We start from the raw sequence: 17,373 nt of genomic DNA on the forward strand, positions 1-17,373 counted from the left end.
AAACACTAACAAGTTTTTTTTTTTGTTACATGTAACGAAACTGGTGGAGTTGCATTTTGCTCCATAGAATGAATGAATATCCCAGATTAAAAGCTCCTTTGTCTATAAGTTTTCAAAAAAAATATAAAAAGCAATTCTTTATGTTTGTCATTTTGATATTTTTATTTTTCATCAGATGCTAAAAAAATTAAGGTTTTGCTTATATTTAATAATAAAAAAATGAAGTTTCTATAAACGAAATTAAAAAAGATATATATATATTGGCATTAACAATATTAACATTTATTCATTTGGTTATTTAATGTTCTTTGTTGTGTGTGTCTGTTTTTACTGGATTGAATCTTTTTTCCCTTGATTACTCTTTCAAAAAGGTACAAAATACTTTAAAGGTTGCCCGGTTTACATGCATTTGCCTTTCACCTGAAATTTTACTGATATTGTGGGGAGCGATTGTTCAATGGTTTTTCTGGAATTTATAGTACTCACTTAAACTTTCTATATTATCAAATAGGTATTCAATCACTTCTTATTCTTTTAAATATGGACATTCATATTTCATACTTCGCTTGTGTTTAAGAAAGCATGTTACTGCCGGTGCGCAGTTACATACATATGTGAGCTTTTGTACTTTTATGACCTGACACGACCTTGTTTCGGGAATGTCGTAGGTAATCATGAATATAACGTACTTGTGACTAGTTTTTCTTGCAATTTTTTAATTAAACTGTTGGTGTTTTTTATTGAAATAAACTTATAGAAGAGTTTGCCGATAGTAATTTTGATTTAATGAAATATTATTCTTGAAATGCGCTTATAAGATACTTCTGCATCTCTTTTTCTTTGTCAATATATATATACGTCTTAGAATGTGACGACTCTATTCGCTACACTGCTTCATCGGATCAAAATGATACGGTACCGTATGTTAAACACCCTACTCACGCCCTGTCGGATAAATTATCCGAACTTGGTCCGTGTCTTACTAAGGCCTATGACATCGTAACCGTTTCTAATAATAAGTAATAGGAAAACAATGTAGCTATTTATAGATTAAAATATATCTTGAAAATCAATAGAAATAATTGTAATAGATTTTCAACTTAAAAAAAGGGGGGCCGGACCAAAATGTCCCCCAAAATCCCTAGGAATTTACAAACTTTTCCGGCGTAAGGGGGAACCCCCTTGGATCCGCCAATGAATTGCAAGATTAGTTTAATCACATACTATTATCTTACATAAAAATAGTTACATTGGTTTGATTTCTGGGGGTACCAACCCCTATTTTAGTACGCTGGATTCATTCGGGTTTTCGTACGCATGGTGCAGCGTACCGTACGCCACGCCGTAAAAACTGGGATCAAATCGTACGCTCATATTCCTCATTTCCATTCTTTTTATTTTGTTGTTTCATGAATTCTATTTTTATATATATTTAAAATGTTTTTCATGGAAACAAAGCCTTGATTCATTACTTAATCCTTTTTATATTATTTTCTCTTTGATATACTTCCTATTTTTATTCCTTAATATTATCAAATAAAACTCAATATACATTGTAATGATGGCCAACAGGCTTTTTTGCTGACTATTTTGCAATAACTATTTTTTTTATCTGCAGATATGGACAGAAAAAAATATCGACCAATTTATTAGATCTTCACATAAATAATTCAATTATTTCGGTTTCCCTAATGACATTGCACAACATCATGCTCAATCAATACAGTTTATGAAGTTGCTATACGAAATCCGTTAGTAAGTTTTTCGACTGATACAATTTTTGTATTAGATGACATGATGATTTTGTTACCCGTATTTGTGTCATGAGCTTGCTTTCAGTAACTGTAAGCACTCTTGGTTTGTACCTTATTTGTTTGTCTTTCTTGTTACTTTCAATTGTTGTTCAGTTAATTTTCCTACGGATTAGTTTTGTCTTTGACCATACTTACTTAAGGGGAGGGTTTAACCCCACCTTATTTTGCGCCTGCCCCAAGCCAGGAATTATGGTCACAGACATGTAATTGTCACCTTTTTATTCTTTATTTGATACACCTTATCCGATGATTAGATGTAGTATTGTGCCCACTGATATATCCACTTGGTTATTTTGTCGGGCAATTGGTGTCGGTGTCCCACTATGTTGAAGAACTTGTAGTACCCCTAGATGTATGTTTTTGGTTGGTTTATTTCGGAGATGGAATGTTGTCTCCTTGACATAATCCATATGTGTTCCTTTTTTCATATCATAATAAGATTTTCAGACATTTTTAAACATTATTTAGTTGAGTTCATCCACATCATATCCCTTTAAACATGTTGTGTACACTCATACGATCCATTCATGAACTTCTCTGTTTAGAATTTTTAATTTTGTGTGGCTATGATTGAAGCATGAAGTTAGCATTCAGTGTTGAATGATTTATAATCCGTAATTCATTTATATTATGTTGAAAAAGAATGGATCTGGTAAAATGCAACATTTGCATATGGTTACTAACAAGCATGTGAATTAAAAAAGAGCTTCCCCTTGTGCGCCATGATACAACCACAGTGATCAACATTAAAACATGAGGACTTCAGTTTTTAAATTATAAATTTTCCCCATCTCAGCAGTAATATACCAATTTCACCTGCTTATGGGGTATACAGTTCTCAACTGCTATGGTATGCAAAAGCTTGTAGCAGCTACCCGGAATTCGTGAAACATCACCAATGTCTGAGCCAAAATTTGACTAGCTAACGTTTTCATGAAAAAAAAATGTTTCATTCTTCTTCTAAAAAAAATCATTGGTAGATACCAAGACCTTATAGATATATAATCAGTTACAGTTTCACAAATCATACAAGATTTGCCTGGAATGACTGATTTTGGTGTCTATTTTATTACTGTTTTTTCCTGACCTGTTATTTTTTATTGATTTTGCTCCCTCTTCTTGTGAAGGTATAGACCATAGACAACTGACATAGAAGTGAAAGGGTTGATGCATCATAAAATCAGGTTTATCCACCATTTTCTATGAAAAATGCCTGTGCCAAGTCAGGAATATGACAGTTGTCTTCCAGTTTTTCTTCTGATTTGTTATGGTGGAGCTTTTTTTCGGCTTTGTTTGTTTTCGTACATTTTCCCTCTTGCATACACCTTGAGTACATTACTCTTGTTAGGGAATTTATTGGGGACCAATTTGGACTTTTAATTCATGTTTGACACATGCTCAAAATGGTGGATTTACTTAGCACTTTTGACACACAACGTATTAGATAATCTATAGTTAATATAAAAAGATATGGAAGTCAAGAAAATCTTTACTATCTCATTTATTTCATTAATTAATACATATATCCACATAGAAGAGAAATGAATACTTCAATAATCATAGAAATCCTTCTATCCATAATAATACATAAACTTCAGCATCAAGGATTAACAAATACTGCAATAATTCCAGTCTTTTAAAGGCACAGAAAAATGTATTCTTTGCTTAAAATTATCATAAAATTTATATTGTTATAGAGTATATATCTACACTTTTTTAATTACAGATAAGCAGTGTTGAGGAGGATGATGTCAAGATAGGATCAGAACAGTCCTACATTTTATTTTATAAAACATTGTAAATAGTTATTATTATACGAAGTTGCTGAGGGTATATAGGTTTTTACCCATCCATCCATCAGTGTGTCATAGCATGTTGTTGCCTGGATATTGCTTTCAATTCATGTCATATTTCCTTGAAACTTTGGCAAGTAGTTTGTGATAGGAAAAGCTTGGATAGGATTGTTTTTTTTGTTTTTTTTTTGTATCATAAGAATAGGATTAGGGTGTTACTATGGTGTGACTAGGGTGCTAGAGTAAAGAGGAGGTCTTACATGTATAATGAAGCTATAATTCATGATTATTTTATTGTTGTAGTGTAGATATGTACTCCTTTGTATCATACAAGTAGGACTAGGGTGTTACTATGGTGTGACTAGGGTGCTAGAGTAAATGGGAGGTCTTATATGTATAATGAAGCTATAATTCATGATTATTGTATTGTCGTAGTGTAGATATGTAATCCTTTGTATCATACAAGTAGGACTAGGGTGTTACTATGGTGTGACTAGGGTGCTAGAGTGAATGGGAGGTCTTATATGTATAATGAAGCTATTATTCATGATTATTTTATTGTTGTAGTGTAGATATGTAATTCTTTGTATCATACAAGTAGGACTAGGGTGTTACTCTGGTGTGAGTAGGGTGCTAGAGTAAAGAGGAGGTCTTACATATTTATTGAAGCTATAATTCATGATTATTTTATTGTTGTAGTGTAGATATGTACTCCTTTGTATCATACAAGTAGGACTAGGGTGTTACTATGGTGTGACTAGGGTGCTAGAGTAAATGGGAGGTCTTACATGTATAATGAAGCTATAATTCATGATTATTTTATTGTTGTAGTGTAGATATGTAATCCTTTGTATCATACAAGTAGGACTAGGGTGTTACTATGGTGTGACTAGGGTGCTAGAGTAAAGAGGAGGTCTTACATGTATAATTAAGCCATAATTACTGATTATTTTATTGTTGTAGTGTAGATATGTACTCCTTTGTATCATATAAGTAGGACTAGGGTGTTACTATGGTGTGACTAGGGTGCTAGAGTAAATGGGAGGTCTTATATGTATAATGAAGGTATAATTCATGATTATTTTATTGTTATAGTGTAGATATGTAATCCTTTGTATCATACAAGTAGGACTAGGGTGTTACTATGATGTGAATAAAGTATTTGAGTAAAGAAGAGGTCTTACATGCATAATACCTCTTTGGACCAAAGAAATAAAACTAGGATGTCTTTATGGTAATGAATGGCGTGCCTTTGGTTTTAGATAATATTTGCTTACATACATACTTTTACCTGAAAAGTTGGGAACTTCACAATATGCCACACTCTTATCTGTACAGGATAGGACAATTTCTTGGAGCTTTGCACCTCCTTACTGTGTTTTCGAAAGTCATGATCATTCTTCAAAATATAATTGAAATTAATCTAATTAAAAATAAGAGGCTGTCTATACACAGTGAAGCGAATTTTTTGGATTTTGTAACAAATATGGTCACTGCTTTGAAACAACAAAAGCTGTAGATGTGAAATTTTTTGTAGTTTATGGTGTATTAATGCATGTACATTGCACATCTTTTAACATGAAGAGCTATCACATGTCACCAAACTTTTATTTTTTTCCCTAGGAAAATTGTAGAAGATTATGTAAGATATTAATTTGATTGCATTATCTTTAGCTATATACATGTATGAAAATAGAAAAAAATAAGATGTTCATAATGACTGTAGTCACCATTTTGAATTAAACAATATGAAGGTCAAAATGTTTCTATTCAATCACGGTTATTTCTGAATTACTATGTAAATAATGACAATAGTAAATATACAATTTTACATGTCTAACGATGATATATGTATGACACATTTTTTTCAATCATTTCTTTGTATAACACATTGAATCAATTGTTTTCTCACTTATTAATTGAATATTCTAACTCAATATTTCTACCTTACTGGTAAGAATGAATACACATATGCATTACAATAATACATATAATGTATTTTAGAAAGTATTTCTAACTACTGTTGTCGACTTCTTCTGCTTGTACTTGTCAATGGCTCATTGATTTCGTTGTTTTCCCTGGTGGCAATCCCGTTTCTTTTTTCCAAGTATAATAAAGGGAATGTGATCAAATGGTATTGCTGGTTTGGCATTGTTCTGGCAGTCAACCCATCGCACCTCGAAATGAGATATCTTTTGTAAATCTAAAAGATAAAAATGAATATAAATGTGAGGGCAAGATATGACATTGTTTCTGCTATGACAACTTCATTTTCACCTGTAACTTCATATTGTACTATATCCTGACCTGATAATTTTGCATAGGTGTTCTTATTGTGTGTATTGACTAAATGAGAATTCCAGAAAGGAGAAAGAGCAATATGTGGCGAGAATATTTCCAAAAAACATAAAGTCCCACATCAAAACTTATCAAACAATCACTTCTAGCTGTGATCAGATATGCCCTCCCTACTTACTTTCTGCGGCAGGTTATAAAAGTATAATTTTCCTGTTGCAGAATATTTAGAATTAATTGTGTTTCAAGTGATCCGACTGTTAGTGCCTACTTTGACATTTTTTAGTCCTTTTTGGACATTGTATTGATATCTGAATGCGTCTCCTATACAAACCAATCAAAAACTTTTGGAAAGTTTTGCCTACTTATTGACCATAATTTTAGCGCATGCTAGCAAAACAGGTTTAATCAACCTTGCCCTAACTGTCTTTAGAGCCTATGGAATTGTGTAATGAGATCATAACAAAGCATCATGTCATGTTCAGTTTGATATTCCATGAAAAAACATACCTAAATGGTCTTCTTTTCCATACAGGTTTTCCTGTTTGAATACACTAAACTTTGAATTAGTAGTGTATTCAAAGTCAGCTACTGTATCTAGCACAGCCTTTGAGGATGTCACAAAACCTCCATTCTTATTCCTGTGGAAAACAAAGGGAAAATAGAAGAAAAAAACATTGCAGTCAAAAGCCTTTTGTAATGATGAATTTTTAAATATTTGCTTAATAATCCAGGATTTGTATGACGGTCACATGACGGTACAAATGTTTATGTCTTTTAATATGTACATGTTTAATCTACAATTATTATATATTGTATATCATTTGTATAATCTGCATATTCTTAAGTAGTATTGTGTGAGTGTATAATTGTGTGTTGAGGGCCTCAAGGGAGACTAGTTTTTCTGATTAACTGAGTTTACCCTCATTAAATAAAGACAATTATTATCATTATTACAGGTGGGACATGGTAAAAATTATCCTGTCATTTGTCTGTCATATTAGAATTGGTCTTTATACCACCAAACACATAAAAATGCATAAAGCAGACACAAAATTGTGAAATTTGACCTAACGTAAATTAGTTTCTCTTAATATAATTATCTTCAGTTTGAAAAAAAATTACAATTGCACAATGCTGACTTTTTATTTAAAATAATTCTAAAGATACGATGAAATGTCACTAATTTGATAATTTTAAGGACAGGTGTAGTAAACAAAAAAAGGAAAGAAAAAAAAACAATGGTATGTATGAAATTTCTGTACTGTCCATTATGAGGCTAAACAAATACCTGTGTTTCCCCTAACCCAACTGACCAGACCCTAATTTTTAGTGCCTGTCCTAAAGATTTTTCTGTCATTTTTAATCAAACACTATTAAAGTCAGGCTGAATCTAGTAGAAACCAGTCAAATGTTAACAAAAAAAATTATTGTGACTATACATGCCTACCACCCTAATTTTTTTCATCATGTTAGTGGAGACACAGGTATCAGGGGCGGATCCAGAAAATTTTCAAGGAGGAGTCACCGTGATCATGATGATGATAATGGCGATGGTGATGATGACGACAACACCTACCATAATGATGCAAGTTTTTTGTTATTTCCTCTTTTGCGTTCTTGTGTGAGTAGGCTTTCATACAGTATAAAAGGAAGACAAGCACAAGTTTTTTCTACTGGAGAGGGAATTTGGTATTTGTCAAATGCACATGTGTCTCTCTTCATTATGTGCCATAAGCGAACTAAACATATAGCAAACTGTTTTGCTTCATTTGTTGTTTTCAGATAAGCTGTTCTATTGCAGATTTGCCATAAAATTTGTTTTCCGAAGAAAAGGGGAGGGATATATTCTTTAATCCTCAACTACTCCTGTTATGCAGACGAAACTTGTTTTCTTTGGAAGACTAACACATATTTTACTTATTATCCAATCCTTATTTTAAATTGATACTGAAAAAGCAGAAAACAGTATAACAATGATGACTGATAGCTGTTCACTAACCTATATACAACACGTGAAATGCACATAAACCTCCACGCTTGTCACAGTGTACACTACTACATGTATATAATCAGATTTTTTTGTGAAGGAAGGAATCTAAGTAAACGATTTTAATCTTGATTGCTCATTAGAAAGGAAGCACCATGTTTTTTCGTGCCTGGTGCAAGTAAAAATATGAAAAAGCTATTTTTTCCCGAAAATTATGAAAAGGTCCAAAGACACAGATTTAGCATAGAAATTAAAAATCTCAATAAAATATGAATATTATTACAGTTTACAAAATTTATTCTGCAGCTATTGGATAAAGTTATGTATTTTCCCCAAAAATAAAATGAATTTAAAAAATTGATTGAAAGTGTTCAAATAGATTATAAGGTTAAAAATTGGTCTAATTAAGGACGTGTCTATGGTCTAATTAACAAATCGTCATAATTGCAAGTTGATGGTATAAACACGGATGGCTAATTCATCTGAGACGAATTCAGTGTATTATCTATAAACAAAGTCATCAAACTTATTGAAAGGGTTATTTTTAACTAAGGTGACACTATACTTGTTAACCTTCGGGGGGGGAGGGTCACGTGCACAGTGACACCCCCTCCCTTCTGGCTATGCTACTGGGTATTTTTTTGGCCCGATGGTCAAAACGTTTATATTTTGAACACAGGTCCAAGGAATATAACTTAAGAAGCCAGTGATTTTTGAAGGGCACCTCATAGTATCTAAGTACACTTCGTATTAGCTGCGAAATCGTAGCTCTTGATTTTTTTTTTTTGATTTTGCGACCTAACGTTAAGAAAATACAAAAAAAATAGTTAGAGCTACGTTTCGTAGCTAACTTCGTATAATATCGTATACGATAGCGTAAATTAAGGGTACACTCTGTTGCGTGTGTCTTCTCTTTATTCTTCACCGTACCACTCATCCATTTCAAAATTGTCAGATCAATGCTTTGCACTCAACTAAATATTTAATGATGTTAATGACAAACACTTTATTATTTTTCTATTTATAAACTCCCGCTATCCTATTCGGAATATTGGCCGAGAGGATTCGATGAAAAGGAGCTATTAATGGGCGGACCAAGTTCGGCACAATTATCCGGAAGGGCGTGAGTAGGGTGTTAAGCATGGCGTACCAATTGGTACAGGGAAGATAACGTAAGCTTATAGAAAGGTCTATTCCCACCGCGGGACTCGAACTCGTACCGCTGTGACATATATGGCAACACCGCCTGCACTAAGTCCAGCTTGTCATATCAATAGCTTGTGGTTGAACACTGATACCCTCAGACAGTAGCAAATTCATTAAAGTCATTAAAAGCACACTACACTACATAAGTTCATAGCTGTCTCGTGAAATTCTAGACCCTCCTTTCCAGTCTACAAAAGAGGCTAGTAGATTGCTAGACAGTTCACTTTAAATGGACGGTCTACATTGTTTCCAGTAAATAATCTTGTTTTTCACTGCGGGATTTTAGTAGTTGGATCTAGTGGTACGAACCAAGCAGAATGGTGAAGAAATGGACTCAGACAGTATCTGGTGCAGGCAGTGATGCTGAGTATGAGACAGCGACAGATTATTTTGCTACAGGACCCGATGAAACTTCAGAAGCTGAGGCTTCAGGTATAAAAGAGTCCGAGTTGCTCATTTGCTTTTGTAACTCTGTATGTATTATTTAAGTTACTTAATGTTCTTTGTTGTGTATGTCTGTTTTCCATGTTTGGTCTTTGTACTTGGATTACATTCCCTTGATTTCCACTAGAACCTTGGTTCCCTTGATTACTCTATACAATGTTTATGTGTGACATATGGCCCACTGCAGTAATGTCAATAATTGTGTATTCTATTTTTGGTCTCAGGTTAACTGTGTAGTTTATCAATATAACGTTGGCATGGTAGATTTTAGACGACTTTGTACTCAAGTGACATTTTGAAGTGCTATCATCTTCCATCTCGGTAAGCTGCCTTCAATTAACTGTCGGTAAAATATTTATTATATAAACTTGTTTAAAGAAAGATAAAAAATTGTTTAGTGGTCCGTTCAATGCATTTAATCGACACAATCGACTCTTGATGAATGTAAAGGCATACTTATAAAACGAAAGTGGAATGAAACATAAACAGTCATACCTGTTAGAAATCTAGCGCGGTACAAAAAGTCTGAATAGTTACGGCAAGCTCTAGTTTTGTTTGAAAACGCACATTATACTGCATATTATGTCATAACACTTTGACACATTAATTGTTATAAAGTTGATTAAGCAAAGTTGACTTTTGAGGCTGAAACCGATACAAATCGAAGAAACGTCTTACAAATAAAAACGAACATATCAAGATTTTTTGTCAATAACTTAATAAATTTTGATTTTATAGCTTATTGTTGATGCATTTTTCTTGTCATGTAATCATAGATTAATATGGAATCAGAAGATCAAAAGGACGAAAACACGACCAAAACCATACCAGGTTCGAGTTTCGAGTAAGTCATCAGCCAAGACGGAAGAAAAGATACTTAAACCATCTCATCTAATTTGCGATAATTTCGAGAGTAGACAATTGGCGAACAAAGCACCAATTGTGTCTTATTCTCTAATGAAAAAGTATTCAATATAGAGAAAATAAATTGTAATGGAATCGATTTGATTTCCTGAACCACAAAAATAAGTATCTGCAAAAAATCGGTTCGCAATATACTTCAATGTTATTGAATATAGAACTATCAATTGTTCCATTTAGTCACTAGATGCAGTGATTAAATGGGACAATTGCTATGTCCATTTTATAGTGTTGACATGGAAAAAGGCTTAGAGGTCTAGGAAGAATGAGTTTCAAAAAGTTTCTTTTTTTAAATGAGGAGGTTTTACAGAGGAATCTGTTTTTCAGGACGTGTATCGGAAATGATATGGCGACATAAATTGTTATATTATTTATTTAAAGCCATATCTTGTTTTCAACATCTGCGATCGTTTTATAGCAATCTCCTCTGCAGACCTATTACTGACTTCTGATTTATGCTAGGATTGAATGATGTAAAGTTTTCGAAATATCGAGTATACTCTTTGCACAGGAAATTGGATACATAGATAATTTGTATCACTTAATAATCCTTTATTTGGTTACCATCTACAAAGGGGCTAAACATTAAATATATTGCAGACCAATTAAATCTGCTGTTTATCACGACCTATTAAATATTGACACTGCCAAATGATGTAAACTTTCCATCAAAGTTAATGACAAAATTTATGACTTAAATCTCTTAGCTGTTACCTATCTGTACCTTGATAGTGATATTACTGCTGCCCAAGCGTGTGTATGTTCCCAGCGAAAACTCAACAGATGACACATAAACTATTAAGAGTGGAATATGTAGATCCAAGTCGTTATTTTTTTATTATACGGCCGTTTTCATGATCTGAATGGCAGATATTAATGGACCGTATGCAATATGATTAACGACCTTCCAAAATCGCAAAATGACCTTGGATTACACTTAAAGCGGCTATTCATACATTTCCGAAGTAAAAAAGTATAACTTATGTGATGTCTTAACTTGTAATTGATGATAGCCTCCAATTTCTGATATCATTTTTAGTGTATATTATCTCTGTCTTTTAGTCCCGTTGGAGAATGCGGACCTCTGCTCTTCCAGAAAACAAATATTTTTTAGATACAAGAGCTTCCTGTTGTAATCTGTCATTCACGGTTGTAGTCCTTTAATTATATTGTTGAATAGTTAAATTGATTTACTCCAAACTTTTACCCGTCTGAAATAGCATTCACAATAGAACTTGTAGACACATACATGTACATTGTATGTCTTTAGCAGCGATTTGACATTTCACAAAACAAACTGGGAGCAAGATAGCAAAAACCATCAATTGGTTACACATATAGTTACTACCTACCTGAACAAAAACTTAATCTGCAGCCCTTTTCACAAAAAATTCGCAAGTGTAAAATTACTCGTAAGTTATGATGTCATAATAGAGTTAAGTATTGTGACGTCACAACTTACGACTAATTTTACTCTTACGATTTTTTGTGAAAAGGGCTGCTGGTTTAAAATCGTACATTTCTACTAAATACTTGTACTGTTCATAGACGAAACGTGTCATCTGGTTATTGCTAGCAGGAAAGCATAGATTTTTGTCATAGATATCCTTCCAATATATATATTTGAATAATTGATATTAGAACAGTCCAAAAATATATAGACCTTTATTTATTAAAAAGAAACAGAATACCCGTTTAATTTTTGGTTATATCATCACAAATCATATACACCGAGATGCGTCACTCTACCGTATACAGTCAAATATATTTGTAATTACGTAGCAAGTGAATTTAAATGATTTCTCGTCACCTTGACTTCTTAAAACTTTCTGAAGTCTTTGCTTTACAGCGATTAAACGACTACGAACTTAGTAGTCAGTAAAAATTTGCATAACAAAATACATGTAAAACGGTTCGTAAAGTTAAAGACGGTACTTTTTACATTCGTGATAGAACTAGTATATATTGAATATTATTACTTAGCCTTTATTAAAACAAATGGCAGTATCATAAAAGAATGAAGTTTTTCTTGTTTTTTGTAGATCTAGAAAAAAAAACTGTCAACCATGTGAAGAACTGGGCAAAATTACTGCAGCTTTTTACTGGTGTATGACGTGTCCAGACTTTATATGTGATGGATGTCGTACAATGCACAAGACCTTACGAACAACGCGTAACCATGTCATATTAGAAATCGAAGAATATACAAAAGTTGGCATTTTTCTGACCAACTTTGACACTATATGCCAAACTCATCCAGCTGAAATATCAAATTATTTTTGCTTTACTCATAACACCCCGTGTTGTTGTACTTGTAAGGACAAGAACCACCAATATGAATGTAATATTCAGCATGAAAATGATATACATCTTCGGGAAGACCAGGGACAACCATTGCTTACAGCAGCCGATATGACCACCAAAAGTTTGATAGAAGTCAAAAAGACAATCGCTATGAATGAAGAGGCAACTTCAAAGTTACATTCTCAACGCGAATGTTTTGCAAAAGAACTTACCAAAGTCAGAGAAGAAGTTAACAAATTTCTCGACAGATTTGAAAAAGATGTGAACGAAAAGTTTGAATTTGTTTTTGCAAGTAAGCTTCAGTCTTTGAGCGACGAAAGGGCAAAAGCTGTTGAAAATCAACAACGCTTCAAATATAGAAAAGAAATGATAGATAAAATAATGCAATTAGATATTTCTAAGTTACAGAGTTTTCTCATAGGTAAAGACTTCCACGAAGAACTTGTTTTAGAAGGACAGAATACATCTCAACGTATGAGCAATGAAAAATCATTAAAAGTAATACCTATGGTCAAAGTAAGTCCTGATCAAAAGACCATTCATTTCACAGATGGGTTTGAGCTTATTAATACCTTTGGTAAAGATATACCTGAAAACGACGATGAGAATGGCTCATCCACAATAGATGAAGAAAGTAGTGTTGTTACAGAGCAAGCCCGCGACGATACCACTGAGCAAGTAGATGCAACTTGTTTTTCGGAAACTCCGTATGAACCTAATTTAAACGAAAATGAGCATAGTGACAACAACCAGCCAGCGCAAGAACATATAGTTAAAGAACCGGTCACTCAAAGTGGGATCGAATATGATAGCAGCACTGAGGGTACGATTAAATATCGTTTTATAACAAGATTTTTTGTTGAGCGCAAAAACAAAGACATAGACATAACTTCGATAGGGTTTATGAAGCCAGGTATAATTGTAATGAGTGAAATCTCTGAAAATCGTATTCTATTTTATCATACGAATGGTTTTAAGGACGGGGAAATCAAATTGATAGAAGAGCCCGGAGAGCTTGCAATTGTTGAAGACCATGGAGAAGTCGCAGTTGGCGTTTTGAAAAACATTTTTTTCTTGAATGCAAGCTATAAAAGCATAAGCAACATTGTGAAGTTGAAAGATTACATTAAAGGGGTAGCATATGCTAACACATTTGTTTTTGTGTGTTTGCAACACAGAGGCATAGTCAAAATTGATCATTCTGGCGTCCTAATACAGAAATTTCCTTTCATAAAGGGCGAACTTTTAATCTCTGTAACAATGGATGAAGTTCTCTATTCTGTCAAGATAAACTTCGATAGCGATGAATTGCACTCCTATGACTTTCGAAACAACAAGAAAGTCATACACACGATGCATGCATTCGCCCATTTTGTGGGGATAGCATGTGACAACCAAGGCAAAGTTTATGTAGGCACAGATTACTCAAAAGTAGTCATGTTTGACAGTAAATCGGAGAAGTGTAAAATCGTTTTGACCGACGATGACGGAATCGACGGAATTCAAAGTGTTGCGTGTAGCGATGACGGTGAAACCATCGTGGTCTGTGCTAAAAATGGACGACAAATCATACTGTTTGAGAAATAACACTTCCTCATTCCCTCTTTCTATTTTGATTTAGAGTTTTGTTTGAAGTTATGATTAAGATATGCATGATCTATTTTAATCAAAAGTAAATAAGTTTCAATTTAATTTTATGTTGCTTTATTGCAGTAACTGTTATGAGTTATAAGGTGTCAAAGGGGCCACATCCGAAAAAATCGACATCTTAATTTGATGTCTGATTTCGAAAGTTTTTAATTGAATTTCAAATGTTGTGTTCTGTTGTGTCCTAACCAGTTTTTGTCTCCATAACGAATTGTAAGCCACTATGCTTAAGTCAAAAACTAGTTGTGTGTCCACTCTTGTCCCAACTGTTCAGGGTTTGATCACTGTAGTCGTATCATGATACACTCGACGAAACTTTTCATTATTTCCATTTAGATTTTTTTAAATAATCAAGTACTGTTGTGAACTTGAGTAAGAATAAAAAAAAACCTCGAGATTTGATTCACAAAAAAGTCTAGCGTTGCGTATAAAACAGAACATTTTTGCGAAACATTGCTGTGATCATCATTTACTATCATTTATATTTCGTGATTGGGCGTTTATTCAAAGTCCTAAGGTGGGCGTTAGACGGTGTTGTGACAAATACGAGGTCTATGTTTCTAAATAATAATCTACGGACACGTGTAGTCTTCCATTCAATAGTGACTATGTGAAGGGTAGCTAAATCCAATTCCTACCAAATTCTTAGTATTATCATTTGCATAAGCTCTTTTTGGACAGTTTTCAATCTTAATGGTAACTAGTTATGAATGTTTTAGCACCTGCCAATAATGAGTACAAGTTAATTTCCAATTGCTCAGACTCTTGCATTAGATCACTGAGGTTAACTAGCGCTCATATACCCAAGTAAATAAAACTTCAATATTTCTGTACAGTTTTAACTGTAGATGCCCTAATTCCTCAAATTCAGAAATAATTCTGTGGGGAATCATTATGAAGCATTTAAGTTTTCTTGCAACTTTTACATATAACCCATTTCATGCCAAATTTATAGTTCTTATAAAGTTCATAATTTAAGGTTCTTGTAATACATTTGTATACTCAAACAATTAAAACAATCTATAAAAAGAAACCCAAAGTAACTTGAATTTATATGAATTATATTTGACAAATTGTTAAAAAATTGATGAAACAGCTTAATCAGTACTTGCAATGGAGTAGTAGTTTAATTCCTTAAATATAGTTTTAGAAATTTTCATAGTCTTTATAAATTTCTCGATTATCATGCGTGTAGATTGATTTTTTGTCATTATAATAACTACTACTTTCTCAGTAGGAATATAGACCGTGACAAGTGTATTCGTGAATGAGGAGGGGACCATACAGTATAAAACTAATATAAAGTGTCACTGTGAATGCAGTATACTGGTATCTCAATATTAGGTTATAAAAAAGAAAATTATCTAAACGATCACCGTGAGCTTCAGCATAGTTTCAATTTCATTTTACACTAACAGATAGCCGTAGCAACATTTATTTCAATTTTAGAGTGCCTGCTTAAATTGCATAGTTCCGGAAGATTTTTCAGTTTTGCTCGGATGTTGGGAATATTTTTACATTACTTCTGAAGCTACTTGTAACAAAATTTTGTTTGAATGTCCCTTAAGGTATTTGTAATTATATGTCTGTAGGAAATTTTGGTTAGACAACACACACTGCCGTCATTGTCTACAATTGACCACAGGGGTAAACAAAGCGGAATTTTGCAAATGGCTAAAAAAACAGTTGGGTTTATTTTAAATCTGACAGGGAGTAAAATTTAGTTATTGGTCCTGAAATAGACATTTTCCAAAATCTTACATTTCTACACTTTATCCTCTGAAACTACTCAATGGATTAGGACCTATCTTGTCTTCAATATTTCTTAGGGTGTCCTTAAACACTTGTGTGTGATGATTTTTGATCTGGCGAAAGAGCTTTTCCTAAAATGTTCAGAGGGGTCAGATGGAAGATTTCTTTGGATCAGTATCCATCTGCGCTATGAAAATTTATTTGTTCAACGCGTCATAGTTTTCCTTTACTCTTTCGACTACCTCGGTCTTAACTTTTTTATGAGCAACTCGGCTGGTGTTCCTAGAAAAGCAGAGGACGCTTACCCTACCGGTGCACCTGGTCCATGCTCCCAGTTTTTAGTGGAGTCCGAATTGCTCATTTGCTTTTGTTACTTTGTATGTATGATTTTAGTTACTTTATGTTCTTTGTTGTATATGTCTGTTTTCCATATCTGGTCTTTGTCCCTGAATTACATTCTTTTGAGTACCGCTATAACCTTGGTTCCCTTGATTATTCTTTAAATAACATGAACATCAATGTGTTCAGCTAAGGTCTGTTATAGTTATTTTCATAAAGGTTTGTTGATCGATATTAGAGTTATTGCCCTTGGAGATTCTTACGACAATAGTATAGTATCCATTTTGAAGTGTGACTTCATGAGTTACCTGTTGAGGGGTCTCAGATTTAACACCGGTCCAATTTGCCATTTTTCTTCGGTACCAGAAAAAAATGTACTGTAAATTAAATACCTGACTACTGACTACTGAAAGCATTTGATCTTTTGGCAACAGCTGTATTGTGTCTTTTTTCTATCCAAGAATTTACTTCTTGAAGAAAGATATTTATTAATTATTTTTTTTGAGAAACCGACGTTTGTTTTATTCCTTGCCAATTGGGTTTCTGTATGAAATCTAGTTTGTAACCCTATTCTACAATTGATAAAACCCATTGATCGTTTGATTCATTTTTTGCTTATTTTCTAGGAAAAATCTGATGGTTCCCTCTACAAGTATCTCTGCCTGCCTCTGATATAAAATTGCATGTCAACTAGATTTCTGTTTGGGAAGACCCTGTACTGCTAATACCACTTTTGCTATCTTAGAGTCTCTTGTCCTTCATATTCTCTTTTCAAAACGTTACAAACTTAAAAAAGTTCTTTCTTGACTTCGTATGTCGAGGTAAAATACTGAAATTAGAACCACTTCCTTGATTTCCTGAATATTTA

The 17,373-nt window shown here is 33.3% G+C and overlaps 1 protein-coding gene and 1 long non-coding RNA gene across 7 annotated transcripts; one reads left to right on the top strand and one right to left on the bottom strand.

Moving 5' to 3' along the window:
- Positions 1–3,424: 3,424 nt before the first annotated feature.
- Positions 3,425–8,171, bottom strand: LOC148601508 (uncharacterized). The gene is made up of 3 exons (XR_015917023.1): positions 6,413–8,171; positions 5,629–5,810; positions 3,425–5,006 (listed from the first exon to the last, which is right to left on the bottom strand). It is a non-coding gene; the product is annotated as an uncharacterized LOC148601508 (long non-coding RNA).
- Positions 8,172–8,948: 777 nt separating this feature from the next.
- Positions 8,949–14,459, top strand: LOC148601509 (uncharacterized). Of its 6 annotated transcripts, none has more exons than XM_088554959.1 (4): positions 8,949–9,064; positions 9,767–9,863; positions 10,319–10,386; positions 12,506–14,459. In XM_088554959.1, exons 3-4 carry the CDS (start codon positions 10,325–10,327, stop codon positions 14,352–14,354), a joined length of 1,911 nt encoding a protein of 636 aa, XP_088411085.1. In that variant the 5' UTR covers positions 8,949–9,064; positions 9,767–9,863; positions 10,319–10,324; the 3' UTR covers positions 14,355–14,459. The 6 variants fall into 6 exon arrangements, with proteins under 6 accessions (XP_088411085.1, XP_088411089.1, XP_088411088.1 ...); XM_088554962.1 differs by having other exon boundaries at positions 8,998–9,015; XM_088554958.1 differs by lacking the exon at positions 9,767–9,863 and adding an exon at positions 9,385–9,530 and having other exon boundaries at positions 9,005–9,064.
- The last annotated feature ends 2,914 nt before the right edge of the window (positions 14,460–17,373 follow it).

Source organism: Perna viridis, chromosome 12, assembly GCF_037379345.1.
Source record: "Perna viridis isolate PV_CMFRI_1.1 ecotype Kerala chromosome 12, ASM3737934v1, whole genome shotgun sequence".
NCBI lineage: Eukaryota > Metazoa > Mollusca > Bivalvia > Mytilida > Mytilidae > Perna > Perna viridis.